This window comes from Ranitomeya variabilis, chromosome 4, assembly GCF_051348905.1.
Source record: "Ranitomeya variabilis isolate aRanVar5 chromosome 4, aRanVar5.hap1, whole genome shotgun sequence".
NCBI lineage: Eukaryota > Metazoa > Chordata > Amphibia > Anura > Dendrobatidae > Ranitomeya > Ranitomeya variabilis.
In genome coordinates this window covers 148,465,458-148,481,876 of record NC_135235.1, presented here as the reverse complement: position 1 = coordinate 148,481,876, position 16,419 = coordinate 148,465,458, and the positions used below count along the sequence as shown (strand labels likewise).

The window sequence follows — 16,419 nt, the reverse complement described above, 5'->3', positions numbered from 1 at the left end:
TTGTTCCTGCCTGAAGCGCATCGCTAGCGCGTGCGTTTTTCGGCTCGCGCTAGCGATGTGCCATTCTTTTGTGGCGCACCTCGGACGCTGCTTGCAGCGTCTGCGGCGCGCCCGAGGTCCGTTCCCCGCTCTCGCAGATCGGGGATCTGCGAGAGCGGGGACGATAGCGCGGCCCCTACAAATACATTGCGTTAGCGCAATCCGCTAGCGCTAAACGGATTGCCCTAACGCAATGTGAACCTAGCCTTAGCACTATTGCTTACGTATTGGTGTTTCACATTTTTCACATTTATATCTCAATTGTTTATTTAATGCGTTAAAAAGTTTTTTAAAAAAATGAAAACCACTACTACTTGTTAAATACCCTGGCATCACTTGTATCATTAGACAGGTCTACAGTGATATGTTTTCTGCTATTCTCAGGTAACTGTGCACAATCCGGAAAACCAGAGCTACCTGATTGCATACAAAGACTCCCAGCTCATTGTCTCCTCTGCAAAGTAAGTACACCTATTCCATTTTGCCATGTGCACTTAGATCATGTGGGGTCGGACGTTATGTGGCAGGGGTTTGTGATTGCATTAGGATTTCTTTTCTCTTTGTACAGAGCGCTTAGACACTGTGAGGAGTTCATCCAGAGATATAACCGAGCTGAAGACAGCATCTGCATTCCTTACAACAAGTCGCTTGTACACCACAGTGCCGGCGGTCACGTTGGCAAAGCCGTGGAGGACTGTATGAGGGCCATCATTGGCGTGCTGCTTAATTTAACACATGACAATGGTATGAAAGCGCACCATCTGCTTTATGTCAGTACAGCGCCACTGACAGAGAGCTGTGACCCTGCTGACAGTGTAGTGCCTGGGCTTAGCAGGCGCTCGGTCTGTGTGATAGTAAGCAGTTTTTACAGTAATAAAGCTAATGATATGTTTGTTCTGCAGAATGGGGCAGCACAAAGACTGGTGAGCAGGACAATCTAATAAGCACTGCAATGAACTGTGTTCTTCAAGTTCCAAAATACCTACCTCAAGAACAGAGATTTGACATTAGAGTTTTGGTAAGTTTCGATCTGTCATTGAAACAGCAAATTAATGCTGTAATGCAGTGTTCCCCAACTCCGGTCCTCAAGAGCCACCAACAGGTCATGTTTTCAGGATTTCCTTAGTATTGCACAGCTGATAATTGCATCACCTGGACAGGCAAGCATTCCATCACCTGTGCAATACTAAGGAAATCCTGAAAACAAGACCTGTTGGTGGCTCTTGAGGACTGGAGTTGGGGAACACTGCTGTAATGGATTACTTGGAAATTATTATATTGAAACATCTGTGACAAATTGCACAATACATCAGTGACATTACCGTATTTTTCGGACTATAAGACGCACCGGACTATAAGACGCACCCAGGTTTTAGAGGTGGAAAATAGGGGAAAAAATATTTGAAGCAAAAAAGGTAGTAAAATATTTAATAACATACTATTATGTGTGTTGTTATTATTTATAATAGTATGCTATTATGTTGGAAGCTACGGGACCAATGTGGTGGCTGTGAAGTACTATATGAAGATGCTGGAGGGTGAGTATAAGAATGGGGGCACAGGGCTTATATTTAAAGCACCACTCCAGCACTGAAAAATAACACTTGAGTGCTGTTTTAAGAACCCATGGGAGAACTATAACTCCCAGCATGTCCTGCAGATCCTATGGCATGCTGGGAGTTATAGTTCACCACAGGAGTGGCAGAGTGCTTTGTGTGTTGTAAAGACTAACCTTTTAATTGTGGCAGCCAGCCAGCTGTGGTGAGGTAAAGTGCTGGAGCATCCCATCCCATGACACCACAGAGCGCTCCCTCTTGTTGCCTCTCCACAGCACAGGAGGAAGCTTGCAGATTGTAGTGTGGTGCCTGCAGGACCTGTGATGACATCAGAAGAGGGAGGGCTCTGTGATGCTCCAGCCCGCCCACTCCTGACATCACACATGTCCTTGTGCTGGAGCACTCCGCATCCAGCACAGCCCCGGCAGGCAGGTATGCAGCGATCTTGGCCCCTCTGGCCCCTGCTGCTGCTGCCTCCTCCACCAGACACACAGATCTCCCTAGCAGCTGCAGGAATCCAACACTGGGGAAACCATGTGTGTCCCTGTGAAGGACTATTCATTTTCTGCTCCCTCCTGCCTCCCAGTGCAATCCCACTCGCTGCTGCCCCCTCCCCACATTACATCCCTACCATAAGACGCACCCTCACTTTCCTCCCAAATTTGGAGGAAAAAAAAGTGCGTCTTATGGTACGGTAAGCTCTTTCTGATCACTTTAATCTAATGGGTAGTGTTGTTTTTATTTTTCTTATATATTTTTTAACTGAAGAAAAATAGAAAAAATTGGAGTCTGGATCAACAGGACTGGATTTTCCTTTTCTTTTTCAAAAGAAAATATAGTGCATACAAAATAAAAATTAACATGGTCGACATGACCTAGTTGTCGCATTTCGGCTGCACTAGGCAATCTTATTCATGAGTCATGAGTAAGACTGCCTAGTGCAGTCGAAACGCGTCGACTGGGTCACGTGGAACATGTAAATTTTTCTTTTGTATGCACTATATTTTCTTTTGAAAAAGAAAAGGAAAATCCAGTCCTGTTGAGCCAGACTCCAATTTTTTTCTATTTTCCTTGATGTGAGGCCAGGGCGTGGCCGGTGTCTGGGTCCCAGGGGGACGAGCATAGAGCAACTGGGTGAGCTGGAATCAGCCATAACTTTTATTATTATTATTTCTGTAATAACCATAAGAGTTTTTTATTGTTTTTTTTTTTTTTTTTTAAGCAAGACAAGCTGTACTTTTGAATGGCACCATTGTTTTTACCATATAGTGTACTGGAAAATGTGAATGGAAAAAAAAAAAAATCCAAGTGTGGTGAAATTTAACCCATTAGTGACCAGGCCAAATTTTTTAAATCTGACCAGTGTCACTTTGTGGTAATAACTCAGGAATTCTTCAAAGTGATTTTTTGTGGCACATTAGAATTTTTGATAATGGTATATTTAGATCAATATGTTTTGTTTATAAAAAATAACAAAAATTTGACAAAAATGTAAAAAAAAAAGCAATTTTCAAACTTTGAATGATTACCCTTTATTCCGGATAGTCATACCACAGAAAAACATTAATACATTAATAAATAACATTTCCCACATGTCTGCTTTACACCAGCACCATTTCTAAAATGTGGTTTTATTTTGTTACATTTTTAAACCTCCTAAAATGCTAGCAGCAATTTTAAATTTTTTTTTTTCAAGGAAATGTGCAAAATGTATTTTTTTAGGGACCGATGTGGGTTTGAAGTGACTTTGGGGGTCCCATACATTGGAAAACCTCCAAAAGTGATACCATTTTAAAAATGCACCCTTCCACATATAGAAAACTGTTGTCAGGTAGTTTATTAACCCTTCAGATGGTTTTCAGGAATTAATGCAAAGTGGCATGGCAGAAATGAGTGTATTTTTACCACCTAAATGCCTCCAACTTCTGAACAAGTTGCTACAGCTGGTAGAATCTAGGGCTGCTATTTGGTCGTGAATTGCCATTTCAAACGTCAGGACCACACAATCATGATCTCTGGGTACCAATGGGGTTAAATAGGAAGCCCCCACACTCTGTTAACCATTTATATGATGTAGTAAATTTTAACATCAGCATCTAAGGGGTTAAACACATTTGGACGTTGTCAATGCTGATTGTGGCTGATGCAGCAAGTTGTCAGCTATAGTGTACAGCGACAGCTGCTGGATTGTCAGCTGTATGGGGAGGCTACTCTTATTTCTCAGGTCAGTAAAAAGACGTATTGGCGGTCATTAAGGGGTTAAAAAAAAAGTGCAATTTCCATGATTGTGTTGTGTTTTTTTTTGTTTTTTTTCATATTTACCATGTTCACTATATGGTAAAACTGATCTGGAAATATGATTCTCCAGGTCAGTACAAGCAGGCAGATGCCAAACATGTATAGTTTTATTTTTTATTTGAGTTGTGAAAAAAATTCAGATTTTTGCATTTTTTTTGCAATTTTCACACCTGTAATGGTTTCGTTTTTTGGGACCTTTTGTCCCCTGAGCTGGCGTTTTTTTTTTTTTTTTTTGTTGTTTTTTTTTATACCATGTCTGAGTACATACAATGTTTTGATCGCCTTTTATTGCATTGTTTCAGCGTCCCAAAAACATAACTCTGGCGTTTTTATTTTTTTTCCGTTAAACTATTTGCTGATCTGATTAGTTTGTTTTTAGATTTTGATCAAATATTTCTGAATGCAGCGATACCAAATGTGTATTCTTTTTTTTTTGCTTTGTTTTCAATGGAGGGTTGATTTCAACTTTTAACATTTGCTTTTTTTTTTTTTTTTTTTTTTTTCATATTTTTAAGCTGTTTTTTTTTTTTCTTTCTTCACTTTTTACTGTATTGTGATTAGTCCCCTTAGGAGACTTGATGGCTGCGATTGTCCGATCGCCTGTGCTGCATATAACAGAAATCACGATCTCTTATGAACATCGGCCGCGAGCCAGCATTCATAGGAGTATCATGATGACAGGCACAGTGGTCTTCTGCAAACACTCAGCTGTCACGACTGCCCATCGGCGGTCCTTGATCACGTGACAGTGTGTTTTATTTGTGACGCTTTTCCTGTTGGGGTTAACAAAACCCAGGAATAAATTCTGCTTTACAGTGTTACCAAGACTTAATTATCTTGTCACCAGGCTACAATCCTCCTCAGTTGTTGTCTAGTTTTATGAAGCTTCAAAGTGGGGGAACACTGCACTCTCGTTCCCATAAAAATGTGTTTTTATTGCAAAATGTTTAAAACCTGCTTGCAGGAGTGTACAGGTGCATAAGACAGACGATGGCCGTTTCGCACACAATGGGGGTCAATGTTTGTTTTCTTTTCTCTTGTTTGCATAAGGTTGTCCACTCTGAGCAGCCTTTTAAACGCTTTAATAATTTGCCTGTGTTTTCACTGCTACAGTTAAGGGCATTATTCTGAGGCATTTTATTTCTATAAAGCTACAGAATTAAAACTGCATGGAAGCATTAATGAGCTTTTCTGGGAAATAGTGACTTAATGGAAAAAAAAAAAAAGAAAACACACTTTCTTATAAATACTTGTAATTGCTGTATATAAGCTCTTCCTGTTTGTTAGGTTTATGGTAATGGCCGGTCAGGAGCATAGCTTAGATTGTGTCAGAACAAACTGTGTGTTAGCTATGAAGTGAAGCTGGTGGGGGAGGGGAGGCGTACCAGGAGTGTGTGCATCATGGAGGAGGAGGAGGGCTGGGAGCCGTTTTCTAACAGGGTCAGGAAGTGCTGCTGTTAGTGTCCACTCAGTAGCAAACCACATCTCCCACCGCAGCCTGTACCTGTATCTCGGCCCTCCTCCTCATCGTGACTTCTGTTGTCTGCTGTCTGTGGATGCAGCTGATATGATATCACACATCTCCCCTGGGTCTCACGTAAGTGTGCAGTCCACTATACTGACACAACCCAACCTTGTCTGTGCTTCGCAAGTGTCTGCAGCCATCTTAAGAAACCATAGTAAACCTATTAATTGCTCCCCATGATGGATAAAAGCATGTATAAAGGAGTTTATCTACGTCCGGGGGATTTTCTGTATTTCCTCCCCTGCCAAGAGCCATTAGTGTTTGTTTTTATTTTTTCCATCCACATTGCCATATGAGGGCTCGATTATTGCGTGACGAGTTGTAGTTTTGATGACTTTTTTCATTTTACCATTCAGTGTACTGGAAAATAGGAAAAAAATCCCAAGTGTGGTGAAATTGTGCAGAAAACGCAAATCCACCATAGAATTTTTAGGTTTTGGTTTTACAACGTCTGTTGTGCTGCTAAAAAAGAAACAAACAAACTGATAACATGATTATCCAGTCGAATTATGGCAATGCTAAACATGTACATTGATTTTTTATTTTGAGTTTTTTTATATTTACTTTTAATTTTGAATCTATCTATCTATTAAGGCTATATGCCCACGTTGCAGATTTCCTGCAGAACTGCTGCGTTTTTTTCCACGCAGAAACGCTGCAGATCTGCAAGTGATTAACTGTACAATGTAAATCAATGGCAAAAAAAAAATGCTGTGCTAATGGTGCGGAAAACTCTGCAAGGAAAACGCAGCAGATTAAAAAAAGGACCATGTCACTTCTTTTGTGCAGATCTGCAGTGTTTCTGCACCCATTCCATTATAGAAATCCGCAGGGGTAAAACGCATGAAAACCGCACAAAATCCGCAAGAAAAAAGCATCAAATCTGCACCTGCGTTTTCTGCCAAGAGATGCAGAATCCGCACAGAAAATTTCAGAGGCAAATCTGCAACGTGTGCACATACCCTTAATGTTGGCATGGCATGGGCTAGTCCCTAATGTATTGAGCATGTGTTGGTTGTCAATTCTGACATGCTCAGTAGGATCTTGTCCCATAGTGCACATTCTTCTCAGTGGGGTGACATTGTGCTCCCTCGCCGGCTCTGATAAGTGACGAGCCGGCAAGAGTGTAAGGATAGAACGAGCGAGCAAAGACAAGCACCGCCCCGCAAGTGATGTCAAACAGTTTCAGCAGCAGTGAATATGCTTTTGCAAATCATGGGGCGTGATAACATGATTAGTCTGGGGAAAACAGTACCCTCTTGACTTGTCACTCACTATGCCAAACTACAATTTCATGCTTATAAAAGAATAAGCCACTAAAAGGGGCTTGTTTGAAAGTGTATTAAGGGTAGAATAAAGACTTGTGGGTGTTTTTAGGGTTGCGTTGGAGCGATCAGTTTTTCTCTGGCCTGCTGCAGTGCAGAGTTCACAGCTACACAGCTCGGAACTGTTGTATAATGTCTTCCATGTTGCTTCTCTTGGTGTACGGTATGTGTGAGCTATTACAGCAGGTGGTCTCCTCCCACTAGTTCAGAGACCACTAAAAATTGGAGGTGAAGCCTTCAGAGGGGAAACTATTAATGCAGGATACAAGGCTTTTAATAGCCAAAAATAGTTATTCTGCATGGACTTTCGCACTCAACATAATCCTTAACCTGAAATGACAGACTTTAACCCCTGTCTGCAATATGCAGTTTTCAAGTCAGAAATGTCACATAATGACTTTAGAAGTCTGCTTCCCAGTGATTCTGAAGTTTTGTGTTTTTTTTTTTAGACACCTTATACCTTGTTAGAGGTAAATTTAGGTTAACATCTTTGCGTTAAGTTATGAAAATATTTATATAATTGTTTACTGGAAATTTTTCAAAAATAAGTAATTGTCAAGCGTTCAATTTTTAGGACATTGTACCCGATAGTCATAGACCAAAAAGAAGCAATCCCATCAAAATTTTCTATGGCAACACTCCATAACAGTAGAAACCACAGAGATCAGATCAAAAAGTGTAATTCGTAAATAGTATAATTTAAAAATAAATATTTTATCGTTTCAACATAAAATCATACACAAATGTTCTAAAAGGGTGGGTCAAACCAAACAGAATGTGAGAGCAGCTAAATGACAGATATGACAAGGTAAGTATGAAAGGCAAGTAATTGTTCTATGAAGTATAACCTAAATAATAAAGACACCGTAAGTAGGCATATTAAATGCTTTGATAAAGTTTATTTGTTGGTTAGTAGTGAGTCTCCTAAGTTTCCAACATTAATATCAGCTGAATCCCACTGGGAGTAAACCAATGCAGCAGTATATCATACAATAATTGATATTATACTTTAACGGTATTGTTTTTCACATAAAGCTGCATTGGCTATCTCCTCTATATTGTGGCGCTGTCAACATTCAAAGTTGGTGTCTTCCTATATTTCATTGCGCAAAGCATGTTTATGTTGCTTTAAATATATTCATAACGGGTGCCGCGAGTCTAGGTGCCTGCCACAGGGAAATCCTCTTTAGGTAATGTTCATGTCCCAGTACATCAGACAACACCTATTGAATTTAACATGAAGGCAATGCACTCTCCACAGACTCTTATTCAGTGTTCAGCAGGGATGCCAACACACTACATGCAAAGAAAAATACATATTACCTGTGGTTGTAATCTCGGCTGGCAGGCCAATATTGAATTCTCACTGTCTCCTCTCACCCCCACCCCGACTCTGCAAAATGCACAACAAATTTTGGGGTTCATATTTCTCAGATACCTTCAGATACCCCGTATGTGGTAGAAAGCTACAGCTGAGGCACAGTGCAAAGCTCAGAATTCAAGAAGCTCCATATTGAAGTTCAGATTTTGAGTTGCCAGAACAGTAGAACACCCCCATAAGAGACACAATTTTACAAACTGCAGCTCTCTATGAATTAATCTAGGGGTTCAGTGATCATATTGACACCACAGGTGGGTCACAGAGTTTTATACCATTAGGCAGTAAAGAAAGAAATAATTACTTTTTACCACCAAAATTTAGTTTTATCCCCAGATTTTACATTTTCACAGTGGGAAATGGGTAAAAATGGCACAAAACCTTGTCCCACAAATTCTATTGAATGTAGACATACCCTATATATGGCTGTACAGTACTGCTTAGCCATACGGCGAGACTGACGGACGGAGCGCTCTTTGCCTCCTGGAGCACAGATTTTCCTATAATAGTTTGCGGACTCCATATACAGAGCCCCTAATTACTAGAACCGAATCCCTGCTCAAGTGACCCCATTTTGAAAATTATACCCCTTAGGAATTTATTTGCAGGTGTAGTGGCTCTTTAGACTCCAGGGGTGTTTTATAGAAACCAGCTGCAGTGAATGTTGCTGAGTGAAAATTGCAAACTGCCGTTGTAGTGACCAGCACCGTGTAGTGACCTGTACCTTGATTTTTGGATTGCCTGTACAAAATAAAATGATTTGCTTAAAACATTTACCTGAGTGTCAAGTTTTCTGCAAGCTCTACCTTGTAGTGACTAGCTTGTGCTTCTGAAGACTTGCACCCATAAATTAGACGAGCTCTCATCGCTACATAAATGCCAAGCTTGTGGACACTAACTGCGGTTTAGGCACACCGTGGGGCTCAGATGGGAGGGGGAATTTGGATTTAAGAGCACAGAACTTACTGGATTTCTTTTGGGGGGCAAGGAGCCATAGTGCTTTTCCAGAGCCTTTGCGCTACCAGTAACATAGAATCCCCTATATTTCCAATGACAGAACAGAGTGGGGACTTGCTTTTTTGTGCATTGATTTGAAGCTTTTGTTAGGAAGATTTTACATAATGTTTAGGACCACATTTATCCTGCACTCTACGATGAGCACTTATCAGGGTTTCCATCTAAATCTCTGAGTGATGTAATTCAGATGAACCCACCAAGGGGATTCGTTCACTATAATAAGGCAGCGGAGTTACTCTGTATTCTGTCTGGCCTCTGTTCAGCATTGTCCTTCTCAGAAGTCCACATAACTGTGGCCGACTGCATTTTTATGCACGCCTAAAAAGACGGACACCTCCGGTCACAGGTCAGATGCCGTCTACAGTGCCTCCATCTTCCTCACTAAAGGAGATCTTCCATCGGGGGTTCTGTCTGAATTGCGTATTTCAGAGATTTACACGGAAATCCCAGTGTAAGCGCTCAGCCTATAGAGCGCCTGATAAATGTGAGCCAAGCCTTACTACGATCTTTGGGAAGCAGAATGAAAAAGTCAGCTGGTGAAGAATTGGTTTTATTTGTCATTCTACATGTAGTAAAATTGATAAGGCAGCTTTATTCTTCTAGTCAATACGATTACGGCGATACCCCATTTATATTGTTTTTTTAAATTTTGGTGCTTTTACATAAGCTATTTTTTATTAAGAAAAAAAATTTGCATCACTTTATTCTGACAGCTATAACTTTTTTTAAATTTTTTTTTCGCTGACTGAGCTTTATGGTGGCTTGTTTTTTGTGGGACAAGATGGCGTTACCATTTTTATTTGCATTCGTCTTTTTGATCGCTTTCTATTCCACTTTTTGTTCAGTATGATAAAGCATTGTTTTTTGCCTAGTTTTTTATTTATTTTTTGTACGGCGTTCACTAAAGGGGATAACTAGTGGGACAGTGTTATAGGGTGGGTCATTTCAGATGCGGTGATAACAAATATGTACTTTTTTTTTTCATAAAAAATTTACGGGCACAATATATTTTTTTGTTGTGTGGTGTTTTGGTAAATATTTTTTACAGTTACTTTTTTTTTTTTTTTTTTTTTTTTTTTTTTTTACTTTGTCCCACTATGGGACTTTCACTTTGTGCAGGCTGGCCGCTTGTAAAGCATAGAAATGCAGGAGTAATCCTATGCTTTACAAAGTGTCAGTGCCTCACTGACAGACAATCTTGTTAGATTATGATCTAACAAGTTTGCTAGCTCTGGTAACCCGAAAGTTGTCATGACAACATTGGGCAATGATCGATAACGTCGCAGAGGACGCCGATCCGAGACCAGTGGGGGCTTCCTCCCTCTGCTTGCTCTTTAAATGCTGCGATCGATTTTGATCGTAGAATTTAGGGGGTTAAAATTCCGAGAGCAGTGCCGTTCCTGGCACTAAGTCTGGGCGTCAGCTGTCAAAATCAGCTGACACCCGGCGGCAATCGCACATGCACAGCCTCTGTGCACGGGTGATCGCCATGGTGTATCCATATGTGCAAGGTCATTAATTACCAGGCGATATGGATGTGTCCAAGGTTGTACAGCGAGTAAATAAATAAAAAAAAATGTATTGTACCCATAAATAAGTATTTTTATGGAAAAATATAAAACTGTCAGACTAGTTAACCCTACAGTACGCGCTGTACAAAATATTAATTAAAAAAAGCAAAAAAACGCTTATTCATCATACTGCCGAACAAAAAGTGGAATAAAACAGACAAATATAAATGAAAATGGTATAGCTGAAAACGTCATCTTGTCCCAAAAGAAAAAAAAAAAAAGCCGCCATACAGCTCTCAGCCAAGAAATATACCAATGAAAAATAAAATGTTCTCTATAAAATAGTGTAAAAGCGACAAAACTTAAAAAAAAAAATATAAATGTTGTATTGCTGTAATCATACTGACCCAAAAAATAAAGCTGCCTTATCAATTTTACCACACGCGGATTGACATAAAAAAAAAAAACAATGCAGGCATTGTTGTTTTTTGTTCATTCTGCCTCCTAAAAATTGGAATAGCAAGCAACCAAAATATCTCATGACCAAAAATTGTATCAGTAAAAATGTCAACTAGCCCTGAAATTGGCCTTAAGCCCTCACATGACTGTCAGCTGAAATATGGAATAATCATGACACTCAAAATATGGTGATGAAAAAACTAGTTTTTGCAAAATAAAAAAGCGTCTTAGTGTGATAGCAGCCAAACAGAAAAACCCGATACAAATCTGGTATCGCTGTAATCACACTGACCCGAAGAATAAAGTCATCTAATCACTTATACAGCATTAAGAACACCTACTATTAATTTTTACATTCTGTCTCCCAAAGATCGCAGTAAGGCTCGGCTCACATTTATCCTGCGCTCTATGCTGAGCAATTACAGTGGAGTTTCCATGTAAATCTCTGAAATACGTGATTCAGACAGAACCCCCGGCAGAAGATTCCCTAAAATAAGGCAGATAGGCACTGTTGACGCCATCTCGCTTATAATCCAGCAGTGTCCTTCTATTTAGACATGCATTAAAACAAGGTCCGCCACAGTTTTGTGCACTTTTTGAAAAAAAACGAAACCTCTGAACAGAGGCTAGACGGAGTAGGGAGAAACTCTTCTGCCTCAATTACGAGGGGCGTGTCACCTCAGTTACGTCATTCAGAGGCTTAGATGGAAAACCCAATGTAAGTGCTCAGTGTAGTGCACAGGGTAAATGTAATCCAAAATGTTCCCAATAAAAGCGTCAGATCAATCCACATAAAAAAAACAAGTCCCCACTTGGGTCCATCATCTGTCTATGGAAATATTGGGTGCTTCCATGTTACACATAGTACAAAGGCTCTGGAAAAGCCCAATGGCGCCTCACCCTCCAAAAAAATTCAGCAAATCCAAATGCCCCTCTCCATTCTAAGCCCCACAATGCACTTAAACTTGACAGCTTGTCTCCAGAAGCACTAGCTGGTCACTACAATGTAAGGGTACTACAAAATCAGATGTGCAATTTTCACTCGGCAACATCCAGTTTTGCTTCTTTCTGGAAAACACCTATGGAGTCAAATCATCATCACTGCATGCAGATAAATTCCCTAAGGGATATGATTTCCAAAAGGGGTCATTTGAGGGTGTATTTTCTGCTCCTTTAGCACTCTGTATTTGAAATCTGCAAACTAGTTTAGGAAAACCTAGGCAAATGGCGCTCCTTCCATTCCAAGTCTCGCCGTGTGGCTAAGCAGTACTGTTCAGCCTCATATGGGGTGTTTCCACGTTCAGCAGAAAATGTTACAATATTTGGTGCCATAATTTGTTTATTTGCCCATTTGAAAATTTCGATTATAGAGCCAAAATAGAATTTTTGTTTTAAAATTGTAATTTTTTTCTTCACGACCCAATAATATAAAATTTTGTGACACACCTGTGGTCACCTCAGGGGCTCTTCCAATGGGTCATGGCACCTGCAAACCATAATAATAAAATCTGAACTATACCATGGCACTGCTTTCCTTTTGAACTTTGCACTGTGCCTGAAAAGTAGTTCCTGATTACATGTAGGGAGCACTCGGGAGAAATTGCACAACAAACTGAAAGGTCCATTTTTTCCTATTATCCCTTATAGAAATAAAATTTATAAATTTATAGAAATAAAAAAATTTGGACTGAAACAACATTTTAATGGTAAAAATGTAATTATTCATTCTTCATCAACTAGAAGTGCAGAGAGCTTATTGTTTGCAATAGTTTGTAAAATGGGGTCACTTATGGGGTGATTTCTACTGTTCTGGCACCTCAGGGGCTCTGCCAATGTGACATGGCACGCTTAAACCAGTCCAACAAAATCTGAACTCCAATATGGGTCTCCTCTTTCTGAGGTTTGCACTGTGCCTCAGAAGTAGTTTTTGACCACATATGCGTTATCTTTATACTCAGGAAAAATTGTACAATAAATTGTATTTTCCATTTTCTTCAATCCTTGTGAAAATTAAAAATTTAAGGCAAAACCAACAATTTTGCAGGAAAAACTATTTTTTTTATTTTCACGGCTCAACGTTGGAAAATTTTATAAAGCAACGGTGAGTTTAAGGTGCTCACTACATATCTAGATAAATTCCTTGAGGCGTCTAGTTTCCAAAATGGGGGTTACTTGTGGGACGTTTCCACTGTTTAGGCACATCAGAAAGAAAAATTTCTGTTTGGGTGTACCTCAGAGCTGGGAAGGAAAGGAGCAACATTTGATTTTTTTTTAGCGCAAAATTGTCTGTAATAGAGAGCGGACACCATGTCACGTTTGGAATGTCCATTTTAGAAACCTGACCACCCCCAAGGAACTTATGTAAATGTGTGGTGAACATCTTGAACTTCCCGATGCTTCACAAAAATTTAGAACGTTGAGCCTTGAAAATAGAAAATCACTTTTTTTTCCCCACAAAAAATGTTTTTAGACCCAATTTTATTTGCACATGGGTAACAGGAGACAATGCGTCCTAAAATGTGTTTAATTTCTCTTAAATACACAGATACCCAAATTGAGGAGGAAAACTACTGTTTTGGGCACATGGCTTGAAAAGGAAGGAGTGACGTTTGTAAATCAGACTTTGTAATGATCTACGGGCATTATGTCACATTTGGAGAGCCCATGATGTGCCTAAATAGTGGAAACCCTCCACTAGTGATCCTATATTGTAATTGATTTAGTACTTTCCTTGTATGTGAATTTTTTGATGAGATGGCATACTTAAGTAGCGTAGAGTACATCAGGTTGGCGTATGAATTGTACAAATCAGAAATTTATTAGTCAGTGGATGAGTGGTAGACTCTGAAACTCTTTCATACACAGACCAGGTTTGTCAGGGCAGGTGTCACACTGATTCATGGTGTCCTTTTTGTATCCATTTTCTGTAACACACTTTGCACCTTTTTTGCAACCTTTCTCTCTTTTCAGTTTGAGGGACCTCACCGGGTAAATGTTGCCCCAGTACAACACTGGCATCTTTAGTTCTGGGGCCTGCTCCTTCCTGACTGCCAAATGTTTGGGCCTTGATCACGATTTCCTGGAACTGAAGGAAGGTCCCGGTCTGGCCTGTACATTGTGATGGCAATGTATAGCTCTTTCATGCTATCTGTATGATGTACATGGCCAGTTTCTTGTACCACACCTTGGCTTTTCTTATGGCACTGTACAGCGGGAGGACTTGATCAGAGACATCAATTCCCATGTTCTTGTTGTATCCCAGTACACAGTCTAGTTTACTGATCTGTGTTGAGGTACCACATACAGATGTGCAAGTGCTGGCATTTATGGAAAAGAACATCCCTCTTGTACTTGACCACCAGCATGTTGTCGCTACATTGAGCTCTGCTCTCAACTTTTCTGAACAGCTGTCCATTTAGCGTCTTAAGGAGGCCTCTCTGATTTTTGCGGACAGTACCACATGCAGAGGTAGCTCGTGCAGAGATTTGATGAGTGGGATGCTGGCATAAAAATTATGGAGGTGATAACCTTGATCCACCATTATGTGCACCAAATCCCACACAATTTTCCCACTTTCTCTTAGAAACAGGGGGACATTCAGGAAGATGAATCTGGGTGTCCTTCCCTTCATAAACCCTAAACTTGTGGGTGTACCCTGAGGTACTCTGTAAAGCTTAATTCTGCACCTGGCCCAAACACTTACTGGGCAGGTATTGCTGGAATTTAAAGCGAACCTGTCACCCCCAAAATCGATGGTGAGGTAAGCTCACCGGCATCAGGAGCTTATCTACAGCATTCTGTAATGCTGTAGATAAGCCCCCAATGTTACCTGAAAGAGGGGAAAAAGACGTTAGATTATACTCACCCAGGGGCGGTCCCGCTGCGGTCCGGTCGGATGGGTGTCTCCGGTCCGCTCCGGCGCCTCCCATCTTCGTTCCATGACGTCCTCTTCGGGTCTTTACGCCGCTGCTCCGGCGCAGGCGTACTTTGTCCTGTTGAGGGCAGAGCAAAGTACTGCAGTGCGCAGGCGCCGGTAAGGTCAGAGAGGCCCGGCGCCTGCCCACTGCAGTACTTTGCTCTGCCCTCAACAGAGCAGACAAAGTACGCCTGCGCCGAAGCCGCGGTGTGAAGACCAGAAGAGGACATCATGGAATGAAGATAGGAGGCCCCGGACCGGACCTGAGATGCCCATTTGACCGCGGACCAGTAGCGGAACCGCCCAGGTGAGTGTATTATAACCTCTTTTTCTCCTCTTTCAGGTAACATCGGTGGCTTATCTACAGCATTACAGAATGGTGTAGATAAGCCCCTGATGCCGGTGAGCTTACCTCACCATCAATTTTGGGGGTGACAGGTTCCCTTTAAGCTTGCCCTTGAAATGTATTAGTGACTCATCTCAGTAGATTTCCCTTTGGGGAACATACACCTCTGCAAACTTGTTGCTGAAGTGGTCTATGACCGGACATACTTTGAAAAGTTGGTCATCTCAGGGAGGACATGTTCTATTATCACTATAATGCAGAAATTTGTGGATGACCTCACTGTGTCCTGGCCATAACCATAGGGAACAGTCGAATATTGTACAAAACGAATTTCTGTCTTCTTCACTATCTCCATGTGAATAACCAGGCCCCAAAACGTCATAATTTCTATGGCACCAACAGTGGCCCAGTTGGCAAATGATGAAGTGGGATTTTGGGATAAAAATTGGCAGACGTCCAAATTTTTCTGGGACACCATGATATGTACGAAATCCTCAGAAAGACTTTGAAAAAGTCAATTTCTGTGAAACTAGAGGTGTCAAATTGGATTCCTGATTACGCCACAAAATTAGGAATCAGTGGCTCAGGATGTTAGTGAAACCAAGCTTCTGCGATAATTATGCTGTCCATTTGCGGGAACACCTTTCCAAGCAGGATGTACTAGAATATCCAATATTAGGAGATGGTTAACGCTCTTTGTACTATGTTTATCACATAAAATACATACTTTGTAGTAAAATCATCCAAAAACAGCAAATGTTTACTTACGGGAAATGTTAGATTCTTAAAATTTAACTTTTTTTGTTTCGTCTTAAATTTCAGGGCTTGGGTTTATTGATCAACTTGGTGGAGTACAGTGCTAGAAACCGGCACTGCCTAGTTAATATGGAGACTATACAATCGTATGATTCTGGAGAGGGGGAAGAGTTAACCATAGAAACCAGATACATTGATGCAGTTCATGCTTTGGTTCAGGTAAGAGCTGCTCACTTTAGATCTCCGCTTTTGGCCAAATTAGAACTTGGCTACATTCACACATCTGTCTATTT

The 16,419-nt window shown here is 40.7% G+C and overlaps 1 protein-coding gene across 6 annotated transcripts in view; it reads left to right on the top strand.

Moving 5' to 3' along the window:
• Positions 1 to 16,419, top strand: part of WAPL (WAPL cohesin release factor) — a 132,990-nt gene that overhangs the window by 106,554 nt on the left and 10,017 nt on the right. For all 6 annotated transcript variants that reach the window (XM_077259314.1, XM_077259316.1, XM_077259317.1 and 3 more), the window contains 4 exons: positions 424 to 500; positions 608 to 783; positions 942 to 1,057; positions 16,193 to 16,345. In XM_077259314.1, coding sequence (XP_077115429.1) covers positions 424 to 500; positions 608 to 783; positions 942 to 1,057; positions 16,193 to 16,345 — 522 coding nt within the window. The remainder of the gene's footprint in view (positions 1 to 423; positions 501 to 607; positions 784 to 941; positions 1,058 to 16,192; positions 16,346 to 16,419) is intronic.